Source organism: Argiope bruennichi, chromosome 9, assembly GCF_947563725.1.
Source record: "Argiope bruennichi chromosome 9, qqArgBrue1.1, whole genome shotgun sequence".
Classification (NCBI taxonomy): Eukaryota; Metazoa; Arthropoda; class Arachnida; order Araneae; family Araneidae; genus Argiope; species Argiope bruennichi.
The window spans coordinates 40961733-40981974 of record NC_079159.1 but is presented as its reverse complement, the minus strand read 5'-3'; the positions used below and the strand labels follow the sequence as shown (position 1 = coordinate 40981974).

General features: G+C 27.8%; 1 protein-coding gene across 2 annotated transcripts in view; it reads right to left on the bottom strand.

The window, feature by feature from the left end:
- Window positions 1-759: 759 nt before the first annotated feature.
- The window catches only part of LOC129983868 (uncharacterized), a 49851-nt gene continuing 30368 nt past the window's right edge, over window positions 760-20242 (bottom strand). For both annotated transcript variants that reach the window (XM_056093537.1, XM_056093536.1), the window contains exons 2-6: window positions 20143-20242; window positions 18085-18214; window positions 12009-12120; window positions 11622-11915; window positions 760-2144 (exon numbers count right to left, since the gene is read on the bottom strand). The exon at window positions 20143-20242 is cut by the window's right edge and continues 233 nt beyond it. In XM_056093537.1, the coding sequence (XP_055949512.1) occupies window positions 1749-2144; window positions 11622-11915; window positions 12009-12120; window positions 18085-18214; window positions 20143-20242 (1032 nt within the window). In that variant the 3' untranslated portion in view covers window positions 760-1748. The remainder of the gene's footprint in view (window positions 2145-11621; window positions 11916-12008; window positions 12121-18084; window positions 18215-20142) is intronic.

The following is a 20242-nucleotide window of genomic DNA, read 5'->3' as shown; positions in this document are numbered from 1 at the left end:
TATTTTCATAAGTAAATAATTGAAGACATGGAATGGAAGAATAATTGAAGACAATTTGAATTCTTAATAGTTTGAAATTGTTTAATAATTTAAGCAATTAAATTCTTAATATTTTGAAATTATGACTGAATGCATTAAAATTGCTTTTTTTCTGACTATTGTAGGACTGAAATGGATGAAGAGATATTGATACAGATTAGCATGTTATATACTATAAATAATTTCCCTTTTTATAGATACCTAGAATTCAGGTATTTTTTTCTTCTTACTTTAAAAGTATTTCTCATATTTTGATTAGCTTACAATTTTTAATGAAAAAAATTCATATGATTCAGAATGAGATCATATTGCATTTGAGTGATTCCAGATTATTGAATTGTAATTCTAGATTTCCTTTAAATAATTTTTTCCTTCTAAATTTGTATTTTTTTTTTTTTTCCTAAAATACAAAATTTTATATTCATTTACGAAATTCATAGTCGAGATATCAGCTTTGAAAATCACTACTTTATAGAATATGCAAGAATTATTGCAGTGAATTTAATATTAAAAATAAAAATTAAAGATATTAAAAAATTGCTTTGAAACAACAAAAACATATTAATTTACTCTATTCAGTGCGATGAAAGCAATTTCAAATGCAGGAATTGAATGAAATAAATAAAGAGACTAAATATTGCTCTTACAGGGAAAGTATAAAAAGAAAATGCAGTTTTACAAGCAGCACATATAAAAATGAAATTATTTTTGAGACAATAATAAAATAATGATTATCTTATTTTAAATTTTCTGTTCTACAGCAACATTTTTAATTTTTCAGCGTGAAGCTTCTTAAAATTGATTCACATTTAAATATGCAAAAGAAATCGCATTAAAGTCCAAGGATATAATTACTCTGTTCTGCAATACTTGATTTCAAAACCTTCATACAACTATTTTCACATAAGATTGACTAGTTTCTGCGACAAAATTTGCAGTCCTAGAAGAACTTGTTGCACACAGTTCAGTGGTATATAAGATGCATTAAAAAGCTGTTGACCGTTCAAAAAAATTTAATGAAATTGTGTGATAGTGTACCATTTATATCACAAAACCCTTTTATGGAATAGATTATCCCTTCAAAACTTTAGAGATATATCATAACAAAAGTACATTTTAATTCTAAATTCGGTAGCTGGCCATTGACGATTTTTTTAAATAAAATAAACATTTCTAGTTCTAAATTCCACTAGTATAATGCTTTCATTTGCATTATAAACAAGAATTATCACTACGATCTTTTGAATTGAATACATATGATATGACACAGGGATAATGTTCATTTGGAACTCCACACTAAATAAATTCTGTGCATCTTTTGTGAATTTGACTGTGCCATTAAATCAAATGAATGTAAGAAGCGCAACTTATTGGTTCACCACTTATATCAGATATAAGTTGGTGAATTTGCAATCCTTCGTTGCTTTTGAATATGGATATAACACTTGACATTGCTATGTTTTCGCTAGCTGAATAATTTCATTTTGCATCACTTTGACTTCTTTTTAAATGTGCTTTGATTAATGGATAACAACAATATCAAGTACGAGAATAGCACATCGGGAACTTCTAATGTCGAAAATGTTTATACCATTCCATATTTTCCGGCAGGAGTAAAAATAATAAAGCAATATCGTAACATCTTTCAAAACATCAACAGAGTTTGAGATGCTTTCAAAACTATCGCACATTGTAAATGTGTCACATGTTTATAAATCTGTTTCGTGCCTCCTGTATTCTTTTTTGGGTTTAAATGTGGTGGTGAGCCCCTCCACGGCATCTGTTAGCTCTTTGTCCAGCAGTTCGGTTGTTGACGTGTCATTGTCGACTGTGGTTGTTGTGGTCACCTGTGTCGAATTCGGTGATGGTGATGTGGTAGTTGTACTAGAAACCGCAAGCGTTGTGTTGATGACTTCATCTTCATCGATTCTGAAGTCGTTTGCTGGAAGGTCTTTTTCATCCGTCTGACAGGGTTGATACTTAGCGGACGAAGATGAAGGTTTGTCGTTGGATTTCAGAGAGCCAAACATGACTTTGATGTCATGCTTTGTCCAGCTGGAAGACACGCCTTCAGATTTGCCGTCGGGTTTCTCTATTGAATTTTGCTGAAAGTCGAGAAAAACAGTTATATTAGATACAATCAAATATGCTATAACAATGAATATTTTTTTCTCAATTTCATATTTAGAAAACTTAAAATGACAATTTTCGATTAATTAAGACTTTTTTTTTCTGTTTTTGATTCAAATCTTAAAAAGAAATTCTTTCATAGAGCTAACTTATAACATGTAAGCATAGATTTTTATATTTGATCCCTCAATTGCCCTCCCAAAACAATTAAGAAAATATCTTTTTTTGTATTTGATAGATTTTTATAATTATAAAAGATAATATTGACAAAAACTCACATTAAAATTAATTATTATGAAGATAACGTATGCATATGATCCTATTCTTTTGATTTTGATTATTATATTTAATAAAAAAATGAATTTATATTTGTTCGCATTTTATGCGTTGCCGTACCATTAATCCGATTGCGATAAAAATTTACCAACTTATTACTTGCACTTGCGAGAATATTATTGGTACAATACAATAATTATATCTAAAGTGAAAAAAAATTAGAATAAATTTTTATTTATACTTCTTTATATATCATTCAATTTCAATGAATGTATTCATAGTCGGCGAGAAAATAAATATCCTTCTTTCAATCATTCCTAATTAAACAAGATAGCTCTTTCAAATGATATTTCCAAAATTATTTTGTCTACGGCAGCAATGCGCCGGGTACCAGCTAGTACCAAATAAAAAAAAATATAAATCAAAGTTTCTACGGAATAAAGAAAATAAAATACTTAAATTACTTTTATCACAGATTTTTCGGTTGGTTTTAAGATTTATATTATATAAATCATAACATACTTTAAAATGAAAATAATTTGCTAGAAATGCTTACAAGATACTTTTTAATCACTATAAAACAACGACATTTCATCACATTCTGGGTTTATATTTATACTATCTGGGATACCTAACATTGCTAAGGACAAAAATAATTCATATCTTTTGTTAATGAAAACTAACAGTTTAGTAAAATGTTACAATACGGTTAGAAAAATCTTCCTTATGTTTTTGTACTAATGAGCAAAATTTGAAATATTTGCTTACAGTATCCAAGTGTCCAATTAACAGCTGATGGATTTCGTAATTTAAGCGACGCGCGAGAAACTAACAATATAGTTACTATTATCATTAAATGGAATGATAGCGTGAACTTAAGTTAGTGAATTTTTTAAAATAGTATGGAATATTTTTTGTGTAAAAACATTTTTAAATAAAATTAGCAAAACTTGTCGAAAAATTGAAACATATAAAATCTTCTGATATCCTGCAAATATATTTAAAAAAATTAAAATAAGAATATCAAATGATTTTTAAATCCTGTAGCTTCTGGAAAAATTACAGACTGCGTAAACAATTTTCAAAACCCCGAAAGATAAGTTTTTCCTGTATATTATAGTAATACTAATTGATGCAAAATTTAATTTATCATTGCCAGCGACAAATTAATAAAATTATTTAAAATATCTATAACATTTTCACTTTATAGGTTTGGTAACACTAAAAAATAAAATGATACTTTCTATTACGTAAATAGAATTTTAAATTGATAAAAATTTACTATCTTTAATGTACTGTTAATCTAATGTAATAGCAATGTAATGTACTATTTATCTAGAACCTTTGTTAAGTATCACAGTATTGGTTAGCAAAACTCATGTTAGCAACAGCTTGATTTTCTGTAACTACAAAATATTTATAAGTTTCACTTTTATTTCTACCGATTATCAGTAAAAGCTTTGTTTTGAATAATGCTTTTGCTGAGCTAACAAATACAATTAATGTTATCTACCAGGAACTGCGTTTTAGAAAATTTAAACTTAATGAAAGTAAGCAAGCCACAGAAACTGTTGGTAGCTTGTTTACTTTCATTATGGATTGTTAAAGAATTGTGCATTTACAAACAAAACAAAAGATTTTAAACATGTCTTCCCAAAAAATAAAAAAAAGGGGTTTATACTTTTTTTATTTAATATTTTTAATAATATTTGAAGAGGAATATTTCTGTACTTGCATTATAAATTCTGAAAATTAGGAATTTACCTGAAATAATATTGATGTGCCTAGAATCTAATGAATTAAAAATACTTAAAAATAATTTTCTTCAAAACAATTAAAAAATTAAGTTAAGAATTATACAGTTGAAGGTAAAAGCGATTTTAGTAAGGAAAAACGGGATGAAAAATTTTGATAGAAAATGAATTCAAATATTAAAAAAAAAATAAGAAGAAGAATTATAAAACACAGACAATATTTATATTTTTCTCAAAGAAAAAACGATACCAGTAGAAATGGTCTGACCAAAATATTTTCAGATACTCGTTAATGAAGGTGTTATTTCCCATTTCCTCCTCATAAATTTTTGTACTTTGTTGAAGGCAGTGAACACCACGAGTACGCAGATTTTTATTTCCAGAGTTCTGCAGTTGAGTTTTGTAATACTTATTATAGTTTAGAAAAGTGAGTACGTATTTTGAACACCTTTTTTGTTGATCATCACATTAACATAGAATTTAAATTTTAATAATATGATCACACATCTAACTTCATTTATTTAAGTCATTATTGCATTTTTTTAATTACGTTATTTATATGAACTCAGACCGATAGACGTTCAAATCTTTGACGGATTAGGTTCAAATTTAAATGATAAAATTGTGTACCGAATCTTATTTAGGCAGATTCTTGTAATTTTTAATTATCATGTTTATGTATAATATATGAACTATAAACGATAGGCGGTTAGTCCTTAGATAGATTTAGATTAATATTTAATAAAAATTTATATATTAAATGCTACAGCTGTTTACCAAGTTTCATTTATCTATTTTTTCGCATTTACATTTACATGAGCGTACAGCCCACAAATCGTTAACCATTTAATGTTTTTGATTCAAAATTCGAAACGGATTTAAGCTTAAAAAGCTAAATCTCTATATCAAATTTTATATCTTTAGCTGTTTGCCTTTTGTAATTATCATTCACTCGGAGAGCTAGATAGACAGCCTTTGTTCAAAATCAGATGAAAACCTATAAATGTGGTCTAAAGAACATATACCAAATTCTGTCCCTCTAAATCAAAGCGCGTTTGAATTATCGTTTTCATATACAGAGAGATGGATATAATTTCCAACTTCGAACTCAAGCGAAGTTTAAAACTCGTAAATTCGTAGAAATCTCGAGTTCGAATTTTTAGATAATCTCTTTGATATGAAAATATCAAATTATCTTAAGAATATTGAGAAAGTTTCTGGATTTTTATCTTTTGTATAATAAAAGTCATTGTTCTCTTATGCAAATAGTTTGATAAAGAAAACAATGGAATGAATTTTATACCGAAATGGTTATTCAAATACAAAATAAATATTGCACACAATAAAAATTCTTATTCTTCTTATTTTTTATTAATTTATTAATTTAAATTAATGAATTTAGTAATTTTTAATTAATTTAATGATTTTAGTAATTTTTAATTAATTTAATGATTTTAGTAATTTTTAATTAATTTAATGATTTTAGTAATTTTTAATTAGTTTAATGATTTTAGTAATTTTTACTAATTTAAAAAATAATAATATTCTTTAGAATTTCCATTGGAATTTCAAATAATATACAAATTAAAATTAATTAACATATCAATTGAAATTATTAATTAGTTTCGATCACTTTATTTACAGACATAAACCACAGGGAGTTGCACTTGATTCAGTTGTCACTTTTTTTATCACATGAGCACAAATATGTTGATATACCTATATGTGTCATGAGATTAAATGGGACATAAATGTCTCTATTAAAAAAATGGTATTTGCTAGAATTCATATTTAAAACAAATCATGACCATTATTATACTAATCAGCAGTGTTTTGAATTAGATACCAAAGGAAATTTATATGATCATTCATATGAGGAAAAAACTTTTTTTGTATAATATATGCTATTACTTGCTACCATGGCCGAAAGAGAATTACATGTACTCAGTTGTATGCAAACCGGAGTTCTTACTTCGATGCAGATTGTTTACTCAGGTTGACTTACTTTACAAAGGAAACGGTGTCGAGAGTGGACATTATGTGCATGTGTTAGTTGTAATATGTTTTTATTAATGAACAAAAATATTGCGGACGTTCCTGACCATTTACTTGCATGTATTTCGCTTGTAGAGTACTCGAAATATCATCTGCAGCATATTTTGTTGTTGTTATTGTTTCTTTTTCAAAAAAAGCCATCATAAATAGAACAAAAACACTAAGAATTCGATTCTAAACATCGTTGCAGTGTTTTTTTTTTTTTTTCTCTTTTGAACAAGAATAAATATAAAAAAAAGTCATTATAAATAAAACAAAAACAGTGAGATAAGAAAAAGAGCCATCATAATAAAACAGTTGATTCATTCATATCAAAAAAGATATTCCATGAATTTTGGAATAAAAATTTGTACCAAATTTACATCCATTTTTTTAATCTGGAGTGCCTTTTTGTTGAGTACAATTTTTTTTAAATTTTAATTTCAATATTTTTATCTTTAACTAAACAGTCAACTAACAGACATACAAAATAAATAGTCAGAGTTTTAAATCAATTTTCTTTTAATTTTGGGACAAAATTTATTAAATTTTTGCAATATTCTATAGTTGAAGCTGTGTTGAAAAAGTATAAGAAAATATCAAAAGTAAATGACATTTATAAAGATTGTCTCTAACATTTTTATAATACATGTTTTTATAATTCAGGTGCAATGCAATTTTAAAATACGAAACTTTATATAAATCAATTTTTATTTATTTTTTATTTGACTAATTCACAAAAAAATGCTTTTACTTTATATTAAAGATATTATAATTAATTTACGTTAAAGATACACTAATGCTTCAAGAATTGCAATAGAAACAAGAAAATGTTAATTAAATGCTTAAATGTCGCTATTAATATCATAATATGCCTTAAGTTTTTAATCTTTACTGTCATATTTAATTTCAGAACGATAAAATTAAAGAAAAAATATTTTATCTCTAATATCTACAAGCAATCGGGGCATTGTTATTACTCTTGTTTCGCCGTTGTCTTTAAACATGCGTATCTTTCTTGACATGGAATATGCATTTTTCAGAAGATGAATTCTATGATATTTGGATAAAATAATCGTTGGAAAAAATATTAAATTCTGCCTTGCATTCTCATGTAGTGTAGTCACAATTTTATTTTTATTTTTGTGAAAAGTCATTGATAAGAAGCTTTTGCTCAACAACAAACAAGAGTTATGGGAAAATAAATCTAAACAAAGAAGTGCAAAAATAGGACAAAGTATGAAGAATATTCAGCGATATATGTAGTGACGAGCGCCTGTTGGCGAGCGCCATCTGCTGGTTGTTAGACGGAGTTGACGCTGGTTAGATGGAGGGCAGATCAGACGGATCTGGACGAGAGTGAAGACGTGTCAGATCAGACGGATCTGGACGAGAGTAAAGACGGAGAGCAGATCAGACGGATCTGGACGAGAGTAAAGACGTGTCAGATCAGACGGATCTAGACGAGAGTAAAAACGTGGCAGATCAGACGGATCTGGACGAGAGTAAAGACGTGTCAGATCAGACGGATCTAGACGAGAGTAAAAACGTGGCAGATCAGACGGATCTTGACGAAAGTAAAGACGAGACGAGATGCGACGTATTCGACGAAATCTACTGAATGTTCAATTCTTTTATGTTAATGTATATATATCCTAAATGTCCTAATCGTCCTAAATGTAATTAAATGTGCGTTCTAAAATAGTAGTGATTTCTGAGTCCTACATATATATATATATATATATATATATATATATATATATATATATATATATAAATGGAATTTAATGTAGATTGAACCTGATAAACATAACGTATCTCTTCATATCAAAACAATAAATAAGTGTCAAGGAAAGAGACGAAATAATTTTTATTTAAAGATACATCATTAGTAAAGAAACTCGACCCGCCAGTCTTCGCATAAGTAGAAGCAATATCATTTTGGTTGTAAGGAAAAATTAATATAATGTTTTTGGAAAACCCAATTTACTAAATTTAAGAAGAAAAAAAAATTTTTAGAAACGAGAAATTGCTTTTTTTTTTCCAACGAAGTGACGAACATTTGTTCCTGTCTTTTGTAATTAAAATTCATTTAACGCTAACAGGAAATACGAACGACAACTCTGCTTCTTTTTTTCGCAAATATTAATAGACAGTTGAGTTTTCCCTATTAAGAACTTTTCTGACAGCCTTCCATTACTGGCAACAGTAGAAATTGTTTTTGTATGTCTATTTATAGACCAGTTTGATTCACAAGCATGAAAAGACAAGTCGAAGGATCTGGCTTTAAATTATCATCTTTACAAAGCTTTCATTAATTTCAATGATAAAAACCTAACCACGTTCACTCTTTTAGCATGCCACAAATTTAACTAATGAAAAATAAATTGTAATTTATTATCGGTGGAAAGAATTTTAAGAGCAAGATTTTGCTCACGTTTAACCCATTAAAACGCTTTTCTTATTCTATTCTCGTAAATTATAAGCTGATTAATAATGAACAGCTTCAAGATATACACATTTAAAGTGTAAAAATGTATTTATGTTGTATAATGATTTAAATATCAGCCCTGCAATCAAAAGATTCCTTTTTAAATCAACGGTGCTGCTGAATTGACTAAAAATCACAAATCAGAAAATGCTCATTGCATTTTTCACGTGAATCGAGTGTTCAGTGTCGAATTTTTATTTCCCCATCTTCAAGACATTAAAATCGGTCGAACACTTACAGTTAAGAGTTGCAGGAGATTCAAGATAAGACCGTTATAGTAATGGATGTCGTTGTCAATGCTTCGTTAAATTTTATGCCTGTCTTTCTGTTTTAATCAGTCAGAGTTACTTTTGTATACGACGTATAAAAGGAAAAAAGTAGTTGTTACAATGGATGAACATGATGGATAGTCAATTGAGATCAACGATAATGAAATGATGACTTAAAGATAAATTAAACGTTATTGAAGCAGCCTTGAAATATATTGAGGAATTAGAAAAGCAGCGTCAGGTATTGTTTATATATATTTTATAGAAATGTACTGCTTCTGTCCGATCTAAGTGAAAATTAGCTCACGTGCTTTTCAAGATAAGTGGAACGTCACAACCAACTTTTTAAAATCTAGAATTTGATTTATAATATAAATAAAATTTTTAATATCTTTATTTTTTTCTGTAACATCTTCTAAGAACATTTTCTAATAAAAAATTATTTTTTATACTATCTCAAAAGTCAAAAAATCATCCTTTCAATGACACTAATTTTATTTCCATACAAATTAAAAAATTAAAATTGCACATTTGTAACAATTTTGTAATTGTTATAATGAAGTTATAAGTAATTTCAATGATTAATCAAACCACTCAAGTGCGTGCCTTTGTAGATGTTAAAATTAAGTTTTTAAAAATAGCTACAGATTGTGTGTTTTTTTTTGTGGGGGGGGATTAATTCAGACACCGAACCTTCATATCGATTTTATTTCAAAGTATAAATTTTAAAAAAATTACATGCGTATTTATTAGTAGTTAACTGATTCTCTTAAAATTATATTTTTCACTCATATAAAACAATAAGGTGACATTTTAATTCAATGCATTCTATATAAATAGTTTAATAGGCAGGAAAACCATTACTCCGGATGAACAACTTGGTAGACAAAGATTGCTATTTGTTTGTATCAATATGATTTCGTGATACTGAATTGTTTCATTGAATTAAAATGGTATTATTTTCGAAAATGATGAATTATTTTCAATGAACAGATTGCATCATTCTGAAACAATGGCGTTTGTAAATTTATATATTTAAATGAAACATTTCAATACGGGGAATAAATTTATGTATGTAAAGTCACAGATGTCACAAGCAAATTATTTATCGAAATAAATCATTTTTGAAATAATTATTGGCCACAAAAAAGCATTTGTGTTGCATATCTGTCACATATATTAACGTTATGTTACAAAACAAACTGTAAAGCCTTTTAAAATTAACTCGATCTGCTATTTTTGTTCCTAATTTTGTAATGAAATCAGCTGCTTTCTGAATACACATGCAGATATAATAGTCAGAGATTAGAGACATCGGTGTCACAAGCAAGAAACTGATTTTGCAATGTAGCAGTGCTGTCATAGCTGACAAGTTCTAAAAGCGGAAACCTCGCAGAAATAGATGAGTTTGCGTTTGTGGAAGTCGTTGTGATGTTGGGAATATCACTCTAATATCGTATTGTAATCTTACCGTGACTTGTCTATATAACTGTAGTTTGAAGGTTAAGATCGCGATGCATAAAATATTATTATACTACAAACCCAGAGGTTGTATTATCGCAAAAAGAGATAAACTTTCTATTTTTAAATAACAATGAATGTATATTAAATGATAATTTAATGTAAAAGTAACTGATTCTTTAATAAATATTGAAAAATATAAAAATAGGTCTTTAAAAAATATGTTGAAGCGAAAGATTGAATGTTTCAGCAGAATTTTGAAGGAAATTCTCTTAGATTTCACTACAGTTTTAACATGAACAGAAAAATAAAATAAATTAGAAAGAAAACCATTATTATATTTAAGTGGCCGATTACGATATGCTATTGAATATTGCTGAATTCTTTTCTGAGCAAATAAATTAGAATTCTTAACTATAGTTAGGACAATAATGTTTAACAAATTAGGTCTTTAAAAATTTAATATAAGAAAATGCCTTCCCTTATTTATTTTATAATAAAAAATATAAAAAATAAGTTTTGATTATTTTGCATTTAATATTAAGAAAATTATAAATTACAGCAACATCAATATTCAATAATAAATTCGACTTTTATTTAAATTTTCTAATATTTTTAAAAAAAAATAATGAATAATAAATGATATTATAGAAAAAAATAATTTATAAGCCCATTTATTGTAAAAATTAAACCATGTTAAATTTTCTAAATTTTCCATTTATTGTAAAAATTAAACCATGTTAAATAAACTAAGGTTGAGTCCTAAGGGCCATCACCAGCCACGGTACAACCCTTCTAGTGAGAAGCATGTCCCGTCGTCGGTGGAGGGTAGTTGACCCCACATTATTTCTGCTTCCACCTGGGTAGTTAGAGTAACTATCATGCAGAAGCTTCTCATCTTCAAATCAGAGGTGCCCCCCGGAGGGATCCGATACACGCTATATCAGTAGGGAACAAAGCAAGCAAGGTTTTTAAGCAAGGCTTAAATAGTAGGTTCACTTCAAATACAGTTTCAGAACGAGAGATGAATCTTAGTAAATTCAGTCAAAATCTTTGAAACAATCATAAAATACATTGTTAATAGTTTGTTCCATCTTTAAATTGAGACGGTTCTGCCATACATACACACACACAAAATAAATAAATATATACAAAGCGATTACTTACCGGAACTTTAGACCTTTTCAGATACCTGTAAAACAAAAATATCAAGAAAAGAAGAATTCCTAAAACGACAACCGCACCGACGATACTTCCAGTGATAAGGCCTAAATTCAGTTTATCCTCGTTCTTTTGTATCTTTTTCATTGTCCTCGTTTTTGCATAGTAATCGGAGAGCATGGCCCTCAGTCCTTCGTAGAAATGTCCAGCTGTAAAATTGGCCTTATTTTCCAAGAAAATTCTGTGTGCCTCGTTGAGAGACACGTAATATGACGTCTCCTTTCCCACATCAGTGAAGGACTGTAAAAAAGAATCAAAACAAAAGCCTTCTAAGTGACTTTTAATTAATAAACTAAATTATAAACATCTTTTCATAAGAAATGGTGTTCATACCAGCCTGTCTGTGGTAGCCACAACTATGAGGATGTCATTGTCGCATTTTCCCAAATTCCAGTTTTCTCGCAGTGTTTGGGCAAATGTGCGAATAGTTTTGGCTGGATGCTGACTGAAAATAATAATAATAATAAATTTCTGTAGGGCAATGATTGCTAGTTAAATTTTAATTACATTAATTAACTTAATGATATATAGATATATGAAATGTTTCAAAAGTTTATAGTTCACATAAGAAGAACAGATCTTATATTGAAAGAGTATTTATAACATTACATTTTTAGAACATTCCGCATTTTTTAAATAGCAGCTTTTCAAAAACAATTTCTAATTACAAAAATAAAAGGAAGGTTCTATGTCACATGTAACATGTAAACAACTGTGTACTCATAGACAAAGCAATTTCTGAAAAAGCATTTACATTAATATTTTAGCAGACATATATCTTGTTCCTAATGCTATTATATGCATTACTTTAATGGGAAATGTCCGAAAGGAACTAACTTTTAATTTCCAAAGAAATCAAGAAAATTAGATAGATTCAATATCACAAGAAGCTCATTTGATATTTCTCCGATCATACTTGTTTGCAATCAGATTGTTTTAAGAAATTTTTTGTCAGTTAAAGAATAAAAGCCTATTTTTTTGACAACTAAGTTACTTTTTTGCAATCCATATAATATCTTTATTCTTGACATGACTGTTGAATAAATAGCAGGAACTATTCAAGGAAGGTGTTATTTTTAAATACTTTTTGGGAGAACTTAGTTCTGTTTTCATAGAGATATTGTTGTGAATAAGCAGTATTTTTTTGTCTACGTCTCAGTTCCATTTTATAGAGAAATACAAACTAACTTTTGCAAAATGCCATACAATATCCATTCTTTACCATTCCAGTTGCAAAAATGTCGTGACATTACTACATAAAATTGACAAGAAAATAACTATTACAGATTTAAAAAAGGGTATAAGCTATCGAAAATTCAGAATAGATCGCTGTGTAAGTGAAATTCCTAAGTGCAAGGGAAGATTAAAAGTTGGGTTTCATGATGCCACAGAAAAGATTGGTTATTGGAAATTGGTAATGGGAAAAATTGGGTGTAAATTGGTTATTTTAGTTTAATTATATGAATTAACTAAAAACTAAGAAAATCAATAATTAAAAGAAATATGCAATTTAACTATGCAAATAATAAAAATGTAGTATTAAATAATAAAGTAATTCTTATTGTTAAAATATTCCATATTTCGGGACAAATGGAAATGAAACATAAAATTTGATTTGCTATTAAATCTGGCATGAGAAGTATCAGCAGAATTTCAGGGTGGCTGACTTCATTTAATCTCCTGAGCACGGTAAGTGCATTGCAAGCGCTGATACATTTTTTGTGATAGCATCTTAGAAGAGATTTTTTTTTGTGATAATTTAGATAACGTGACCCTTTATGTCCAAAAAATAATTTTTAAAAATTATACGCAGCATATTAAACTTCTTGATGTCCAACAGATAAAACATAAATTATTATTTAAGTTACATTGCATTATGGTTTAAGTTAGCTGGGAGAAAAAAAAAGCCATCCTTAAACGTTTTGTTTGGTTGCTTTCTGAAATTTTTACATGCATATACATTATGACCTATACATTATGACTCATCGATTTTATATACAAAGGTCCAAAGTCGATGGCGGTGTATTACTCAAAATATTTTACAGTGATGACTTTTGAACGATAAAGCATCACATTGTGACAATTGCAACGTTTATATTCCTTCTTAATCGCTATTTCAAATCTACCTTTCATCAACAGAATAAAAAATAGGACTCAAAAGAAATATTAAGACTAATTGTTTCAATGGACGATTCGCATTTTCGACAATCAAACAAATACAATCATTTGCTTTCCTTTAACTTTCTAAGTTGCTACTGTAGAGCATTAATCACAGAAAAGGCGTATTTATGTCGGAATCTAAGAGTAAACGACCGTTTAGAAACGATGTCAATGGAATAGCTGATAGACATTTTAATAATGATAAATTATTTTCCAATAGCATTTCAGCAATCGTATACGGGGAACGAAAACAACACAGTTCTGTACTTTGATTGATGATTGTATCGATCCAAGAAGATGACTAAATGGATAGAATTCGACCTAGGGTAAAGCAATGTATAGAAATCGATTATTTCTTATAGTTATTTTTGATATGCGGAAGGTTTTTTAATATATAAGCGTACTTATTTATTTTTAGATAAAAAAAAAAGGTTTTTAGAACTTTTATGTTTTTTACGACTTTTTTAAATACAACTTTGAATAATTTGATTCTTTGTTTCATTTACGGATCTATATAACGACTTTTTATCAGTTATTTAACGTTTAGTATCTTTACTCTTTGATATTGATTAGATAACAAGATTATACATTTAATGTTATGATTGGTCTTCGAAGTATAATTTACTTTTACTGATCCGATTATTTAAATGCTTTCTTCAAAAAGAATAATAAGAAATCGCTTTATCACATATCCTATTCTATAATTTCTAATTCTTTCGTTTTTAATTGAAACAAGATTTTTAAAAAAGGCAAGAAAGTAAGAATCTAACATTCTCATAAAGAAATGATTGAAAGGAATGCATACTGAAAGAATAATTGCTATTATAATGAAACAAAAATAGCAATCCTTGTTTTAAAAATTTATAAAATAATAATTAAATAAAAATACTTCGAAAAATCTTTAAAAATATAAAAAAATATGGAATTGTTTTTTACCTTATCATCATGCTATTGTTTGCACATCATATTATCAATATTAAAATTGTTATGCAGTTCAAGATTTGAAATGGTTCTTGTACTCTTTATAAATTCTAACAGCACATGTAAACATTCCATAATGCTGATTTAGTACCATTATTTTAATCTGTTTTATGTGTAAAAGAATAACACTTTTTGAACAGCTTTACATCTGGTTTTAAAATTTAAATGTAAGAACTAATTATTGTTCAAATAAGAACACATCTATTTTATTGAAGTTTCATAATTTTTATCGAGTTTTAAAATTATTTAATTACAAATGATTAAAAATAGCGTTGAAAATGAAATCCTAAATTTATTTTCAGTCTCTATACATTGTTATGTTAGTTTAACAGTTGCATAGAAAAGACAAAGCCACCACGTCTAGCTGCAATGAAGTAGTTAGAAGGCATCTATGCAGAAAAGGAGGGAGGAGACAGTTCGATTTTAATTATAGAAAAAATAAATTTGACATTTTAAAAATAATAAAAGCACCAAAAACATGCATTAACATTTGAAGCAATAAGAGATTATTTTTAGAACCAGAGAGTTTACTAGTGAAATAAGTTTTCTATTGCATAAAAAATTATAGCGTAAAACACATGCAATCCATCACTTAAAATATGCTAATAAAGTCATAATTCACTTGTTTAAAAATTAACTAATGCGATAGTTTTTATTTTAAATGACTTAGTTAATTAACTAATTAATAAAATGGTACCAGGAATGAAACTCTTCTGTATATTAAGTCTGGTTTTTTTATTAAACCAAAAATAATTTATTAAAACGAATTTTCTCTAACCGCAAAATCTATTTAGGTAATTTCATATTCGATTGACGCAATCTTAGAACATGACATAGGAAAGGAAGTTTATCAGAATCCCGGAAGAAATTTTCCTTGTTTAGAAAAACACGGCACGTGAGGATACTTAAAAAACACATGGCGGACTAGAAATCTCAAGGTTATCCAAAAACCATCTTAAAAAACAAATTTTCGTTTCTTCCCGATCTAACTTTCGCTATTGGAAGAAATTAATAGCGCCAGAAAAGAATAGAAAAATCTGCAACCAAACAGAACGGAGTTTGTTTTGATTAAAATAAAAAGATGTAAACTAATTACCCTATTCCATAATTTGAATAAGTAAAAGATGTAAACTAATTACCCTATTCCATAATTTGTTGACTAAAAAATTTCGAAATAAGGATCTAAAAATATCACATTCTTAGATGAATATAAATGAACTAATGACACATAAATGTAAAATCTATTAATAACAATTTAATAGTAATTATAAAGGATATTCTCTACATAAAAAGTAGTGTAATATAATTAACGCTGATTATTATAACAAATAATTTTCAAGATTTGATAGAAAGCTCAAAGGAATTTTTGATTAATATTTTAGTTTGACTTAATTTTAGACCATTTTTTTTTCTAAAAATATAAAATATTTATTTGTGTGCATGATACTACAACTGACAAAAAAAAAAAAATTTTGTAACATTATATAACATCATGATTCACTGAGGTAATGGGCACATGATATGCAGACTAAGCAAATAACCCACAAAATGACCAGAAAAGAAATTAGCTTTAAAACACTTTAGAACAAGTTGTTTTTTATAGTAATACATTCAATTATGATTTAATATTCAGTAAGTTTCTTTACTTATAAATTTGTTGGTTTACTTTTGGGGTATTTACGTTTTAATGTTAATATAAATATTTTTTACCGTTACTATTATAAATTACACTTTTTTTATTTGTGCTTGAAATTTTTTAATAACATTTGGGGATTAACAAACATGGATAATTGAAATGTGACTGTATTATTTATCAAAATCTCACTTATAAAACGTATTATTACTAATAATAAAATGGATGAAATTACGATCATACTACGAAACTGAAACATTTCAGATTCGAATAGGACCAGACATCAGGAATTAAACCAGTTCGTAACTGAAATATTATCAAAAGTTAAGAGAAAATGGGAGAATGAGTATTCATTTTGTTTAAATTATAGCAATATAACAATTCTGTTGGAGACATAAACAACATTAAATACGAACAAAGTGGACCAGCTAGTTAAACAATGCCTACAAGGGTACAATAACAATAAATAAAACATGCCAAGAGCATCTAGTTAAATAATGTCTATGTTGCATGAGAATGACCAAATTTAGTGATTATCGGTATTTACAATTTGAAAGAAATTCGATATAGGATAATCAAAAGCATTAATTTAATTAATTGAACAGCAATAAAAAAATATTGCGAATGTTCTTCTGCACTAAACATTTTGGAGCTTACATGGCTATGTATAGAAAGCGAACTTATTGAAATGAGGAGCAGCTGATAACTCAGCAGCTGGTTTGTTAGTTATACGAAGTTTAATAATGAAATCGTCTGCTCTTGATTAATTTTGGAAATTAATCGTTTAAAAGACAAAATGGTGAAATATTCAAAGATCATTATGTTTTCTGAGGTGGTCCTTGTTCTTTAATTCTTTAATGCAAATTTCATGATTTAAATTAGAAAATAATAATAACAATATGAAACGAAATATTAACTATTTGGATTTACTTATATTTTTAAATCCCCTTAAAGTTATTGTCGCGAATGAGCAAAATAAATATTTATACAGTTCATTACTGCATAAAAATGTATTTATTACTGATTTCAAACTTTGTAATTCTTTATACTTCTCTGTTCAATTTTTTTTATGTGTGTTTTGATTTTATTTGTGACTTGTGTTCCTTATGTGTTTTTGTTTAACCCTTTATTTACCGACGGTATTTTAAAGTACCATTCAAATCCGGCTGATATTTTTACAATATGATCATATAATATCATATTTTTTCTAACAGTATTTGAAAGAACACGAAAAACGTTTTTCCAATACAAAGTAGCAGATATCAACTATGAATAACATTAAAAATCTTTTATTATTGATTTAATTAATTAAATTATTTTAATTAAGTTTTAAAAAAATTCTTTTTCCTGGATTTATTCTGTACCAAAACTTAACTTACGGTTCAAAGATAAATTTGAAAAGTTGATGGTTAAAATAATTTGATAAATAAAGGGTTAAAGGGTTAAAGCACTTTGTAAACGGAGTCAATCTCTGCAATGTGCTTATTTCAAATAAATAAATTGCATCAATATTTTATTATTTCCTTTTTAAGAAACATGTGAAATTCCTTGAATATATATCATATGTTCAAAGAATTTACTCGAGCATAATCCAAATATATAACCCTAATTTAAAAGTAACTTTTGACTGCTTACTTATAAGGCTGAAACATATGTTTCAGTAAAGCGATTCCAACAATTATACCTCCAGTTTCATTTCTGCAGTCATCGCAAATGCATGGTGTTTCACTGTACAACTGTCGGATGAACGTATCCAGCTTGTCAGCTAAAAGGAGATAAAAATGAAACATGCTTTAATGAGATAAAATCTTGTTATTTGGAAAGTGATTATTCATTATTAGACGATAACGATACATATTTCACAATATATTAAGATAATGCAGGCACAAAATATGGAGCTATAATATGATAAAGATCCTTTTTTAAAGAAATGACTCAACTGAGCATGAAAATTAAATTATTTCATAGGACTGACAAAATATTCTCCGTACTATTATGAGCAGATAAATTACTTTCCCTGTCAGACGCGTCTGGACCTCGATCCGAGTGGCCGGTAGTAATCGACGTAATTAATGGACAAAACGTCTCAAATTAACATCAGTGTGAATCTAAGCATATAACAGACTATGAGTAATATCATTGTGCAATCTAGCCCAAGCGAATGTAGGCTAGCACAGAGTTTGCACATGAACCAAGTTTCCATATTTATCAAGCATGTTTAATCCGCCCCTCCATATTAATTACTTTTAGTATTGCACAAGCAGTGGTGTTGATAAATCGAAATAGTACAGGATAATTTATTCATCGACGTCGATAGTATATGGGTTATGTAGAAATTAAGTTCATTGAAAATTTACGCTGCAGCTGTGCTACAAATGGAAGATTACACAGATGCGCCGATTAGTTCGAATCTGTGAAACAGAGATATCATTATAGGAAAAAGAAATACGTACGTTTCGTAATGATTTTGTGTTAATTTTTATAAAATTTTCTATATGTTCCCTAAGGCGTTTGCAACTCATTATATACATATGGCTGTGAAATATTCTCTCATTTACCTTAGGACACAGACCTATATTCCCTTTGATTTTCACATATTTTTATAACTTAAAGAATTTTCTCTAGTTTCAAGAGTGGCATTGATGCATAGCAAGTTATTACCATCCGGTTTTCATCACAGATAATATATTGTTCTTCAAAACGGAAAAATAAAATATGATCTCCTTCTATGAAAATTGTTTCCACATACAGAGTGATTGAGAGTAATTACATTTAAATATAACACAAGGAAATAAATCTTAAAGTGATCCCTTTTTATTGTGTAAGAATAAATCATTCTATGTTCTTTTAAGCGGCCAATAGAACTTACTTTCCGGGTGCCTTTATTATAAAAATTATTAATTTTTACTTCTCCTGAAAGCAGGATTAATCTTATATTGATTTTTGTTGCCTAAAGATGTATTAAAATTATATTTTTTGATGTACAATAATCTATATTTTTACAAATTTGTTTTTAATTTTTAATGGTGTGACTATAAATTATTTATAATTAATAATATTTTTTAAATGCGTTAATGTTTTAGCAAACGAATATATCAAATTTTTCTATCCAGTTAATGTTCTCAACTAATGCTTACAGCAGGATTAAGGCTTGCACTAGCATTTAAGAGAAATAATAATTCGTCACAGAGCATTTGCATTTCATAATACTTTATTTTAAATGAATTACAGCAAAAATTACACTATTTTTAATTGAATTCGCAACATATAATGCTCGATGATAAATAAATCTTCCAAATTTATTTCGACAAATATTGTCAAACTGATGCCAGGAATCGTAGAATATAATTAACCAAGAAATTAAATTCATTAGCTCGAAGTAACCCGTAACATAAGGTGACAAGGAGTTTGAGGGGAGTTGTGGGGAGATTCAGCATTTATATAATTACGGAATATTCTAAAATAGTTATCTAGAATTTTTACTAGACAATTATTTTAGAATAATTAACCTAATTATCTAGAACATCAATAAATAAAGAATAACATTTTTAATTAAAATACCAGTTTTTAGATTTAAATTGAGAAATCGACGCTTTACTAAGGGGCATTACCGAAAAAGTTTCTTTGTACTGCAACATAACGAAATTCTTTGTGATGTACCTTGCTCAAATAGTAGTATAGAGTATCAATTACCTTCTTCTTTTTCCAACACCTGATCGGGATCACAGACGTAAGAAGGCTTCACCCTGTTGCAAAATTTAAATGTTTCTTGGGGGTGCGGGAACTCATCTAC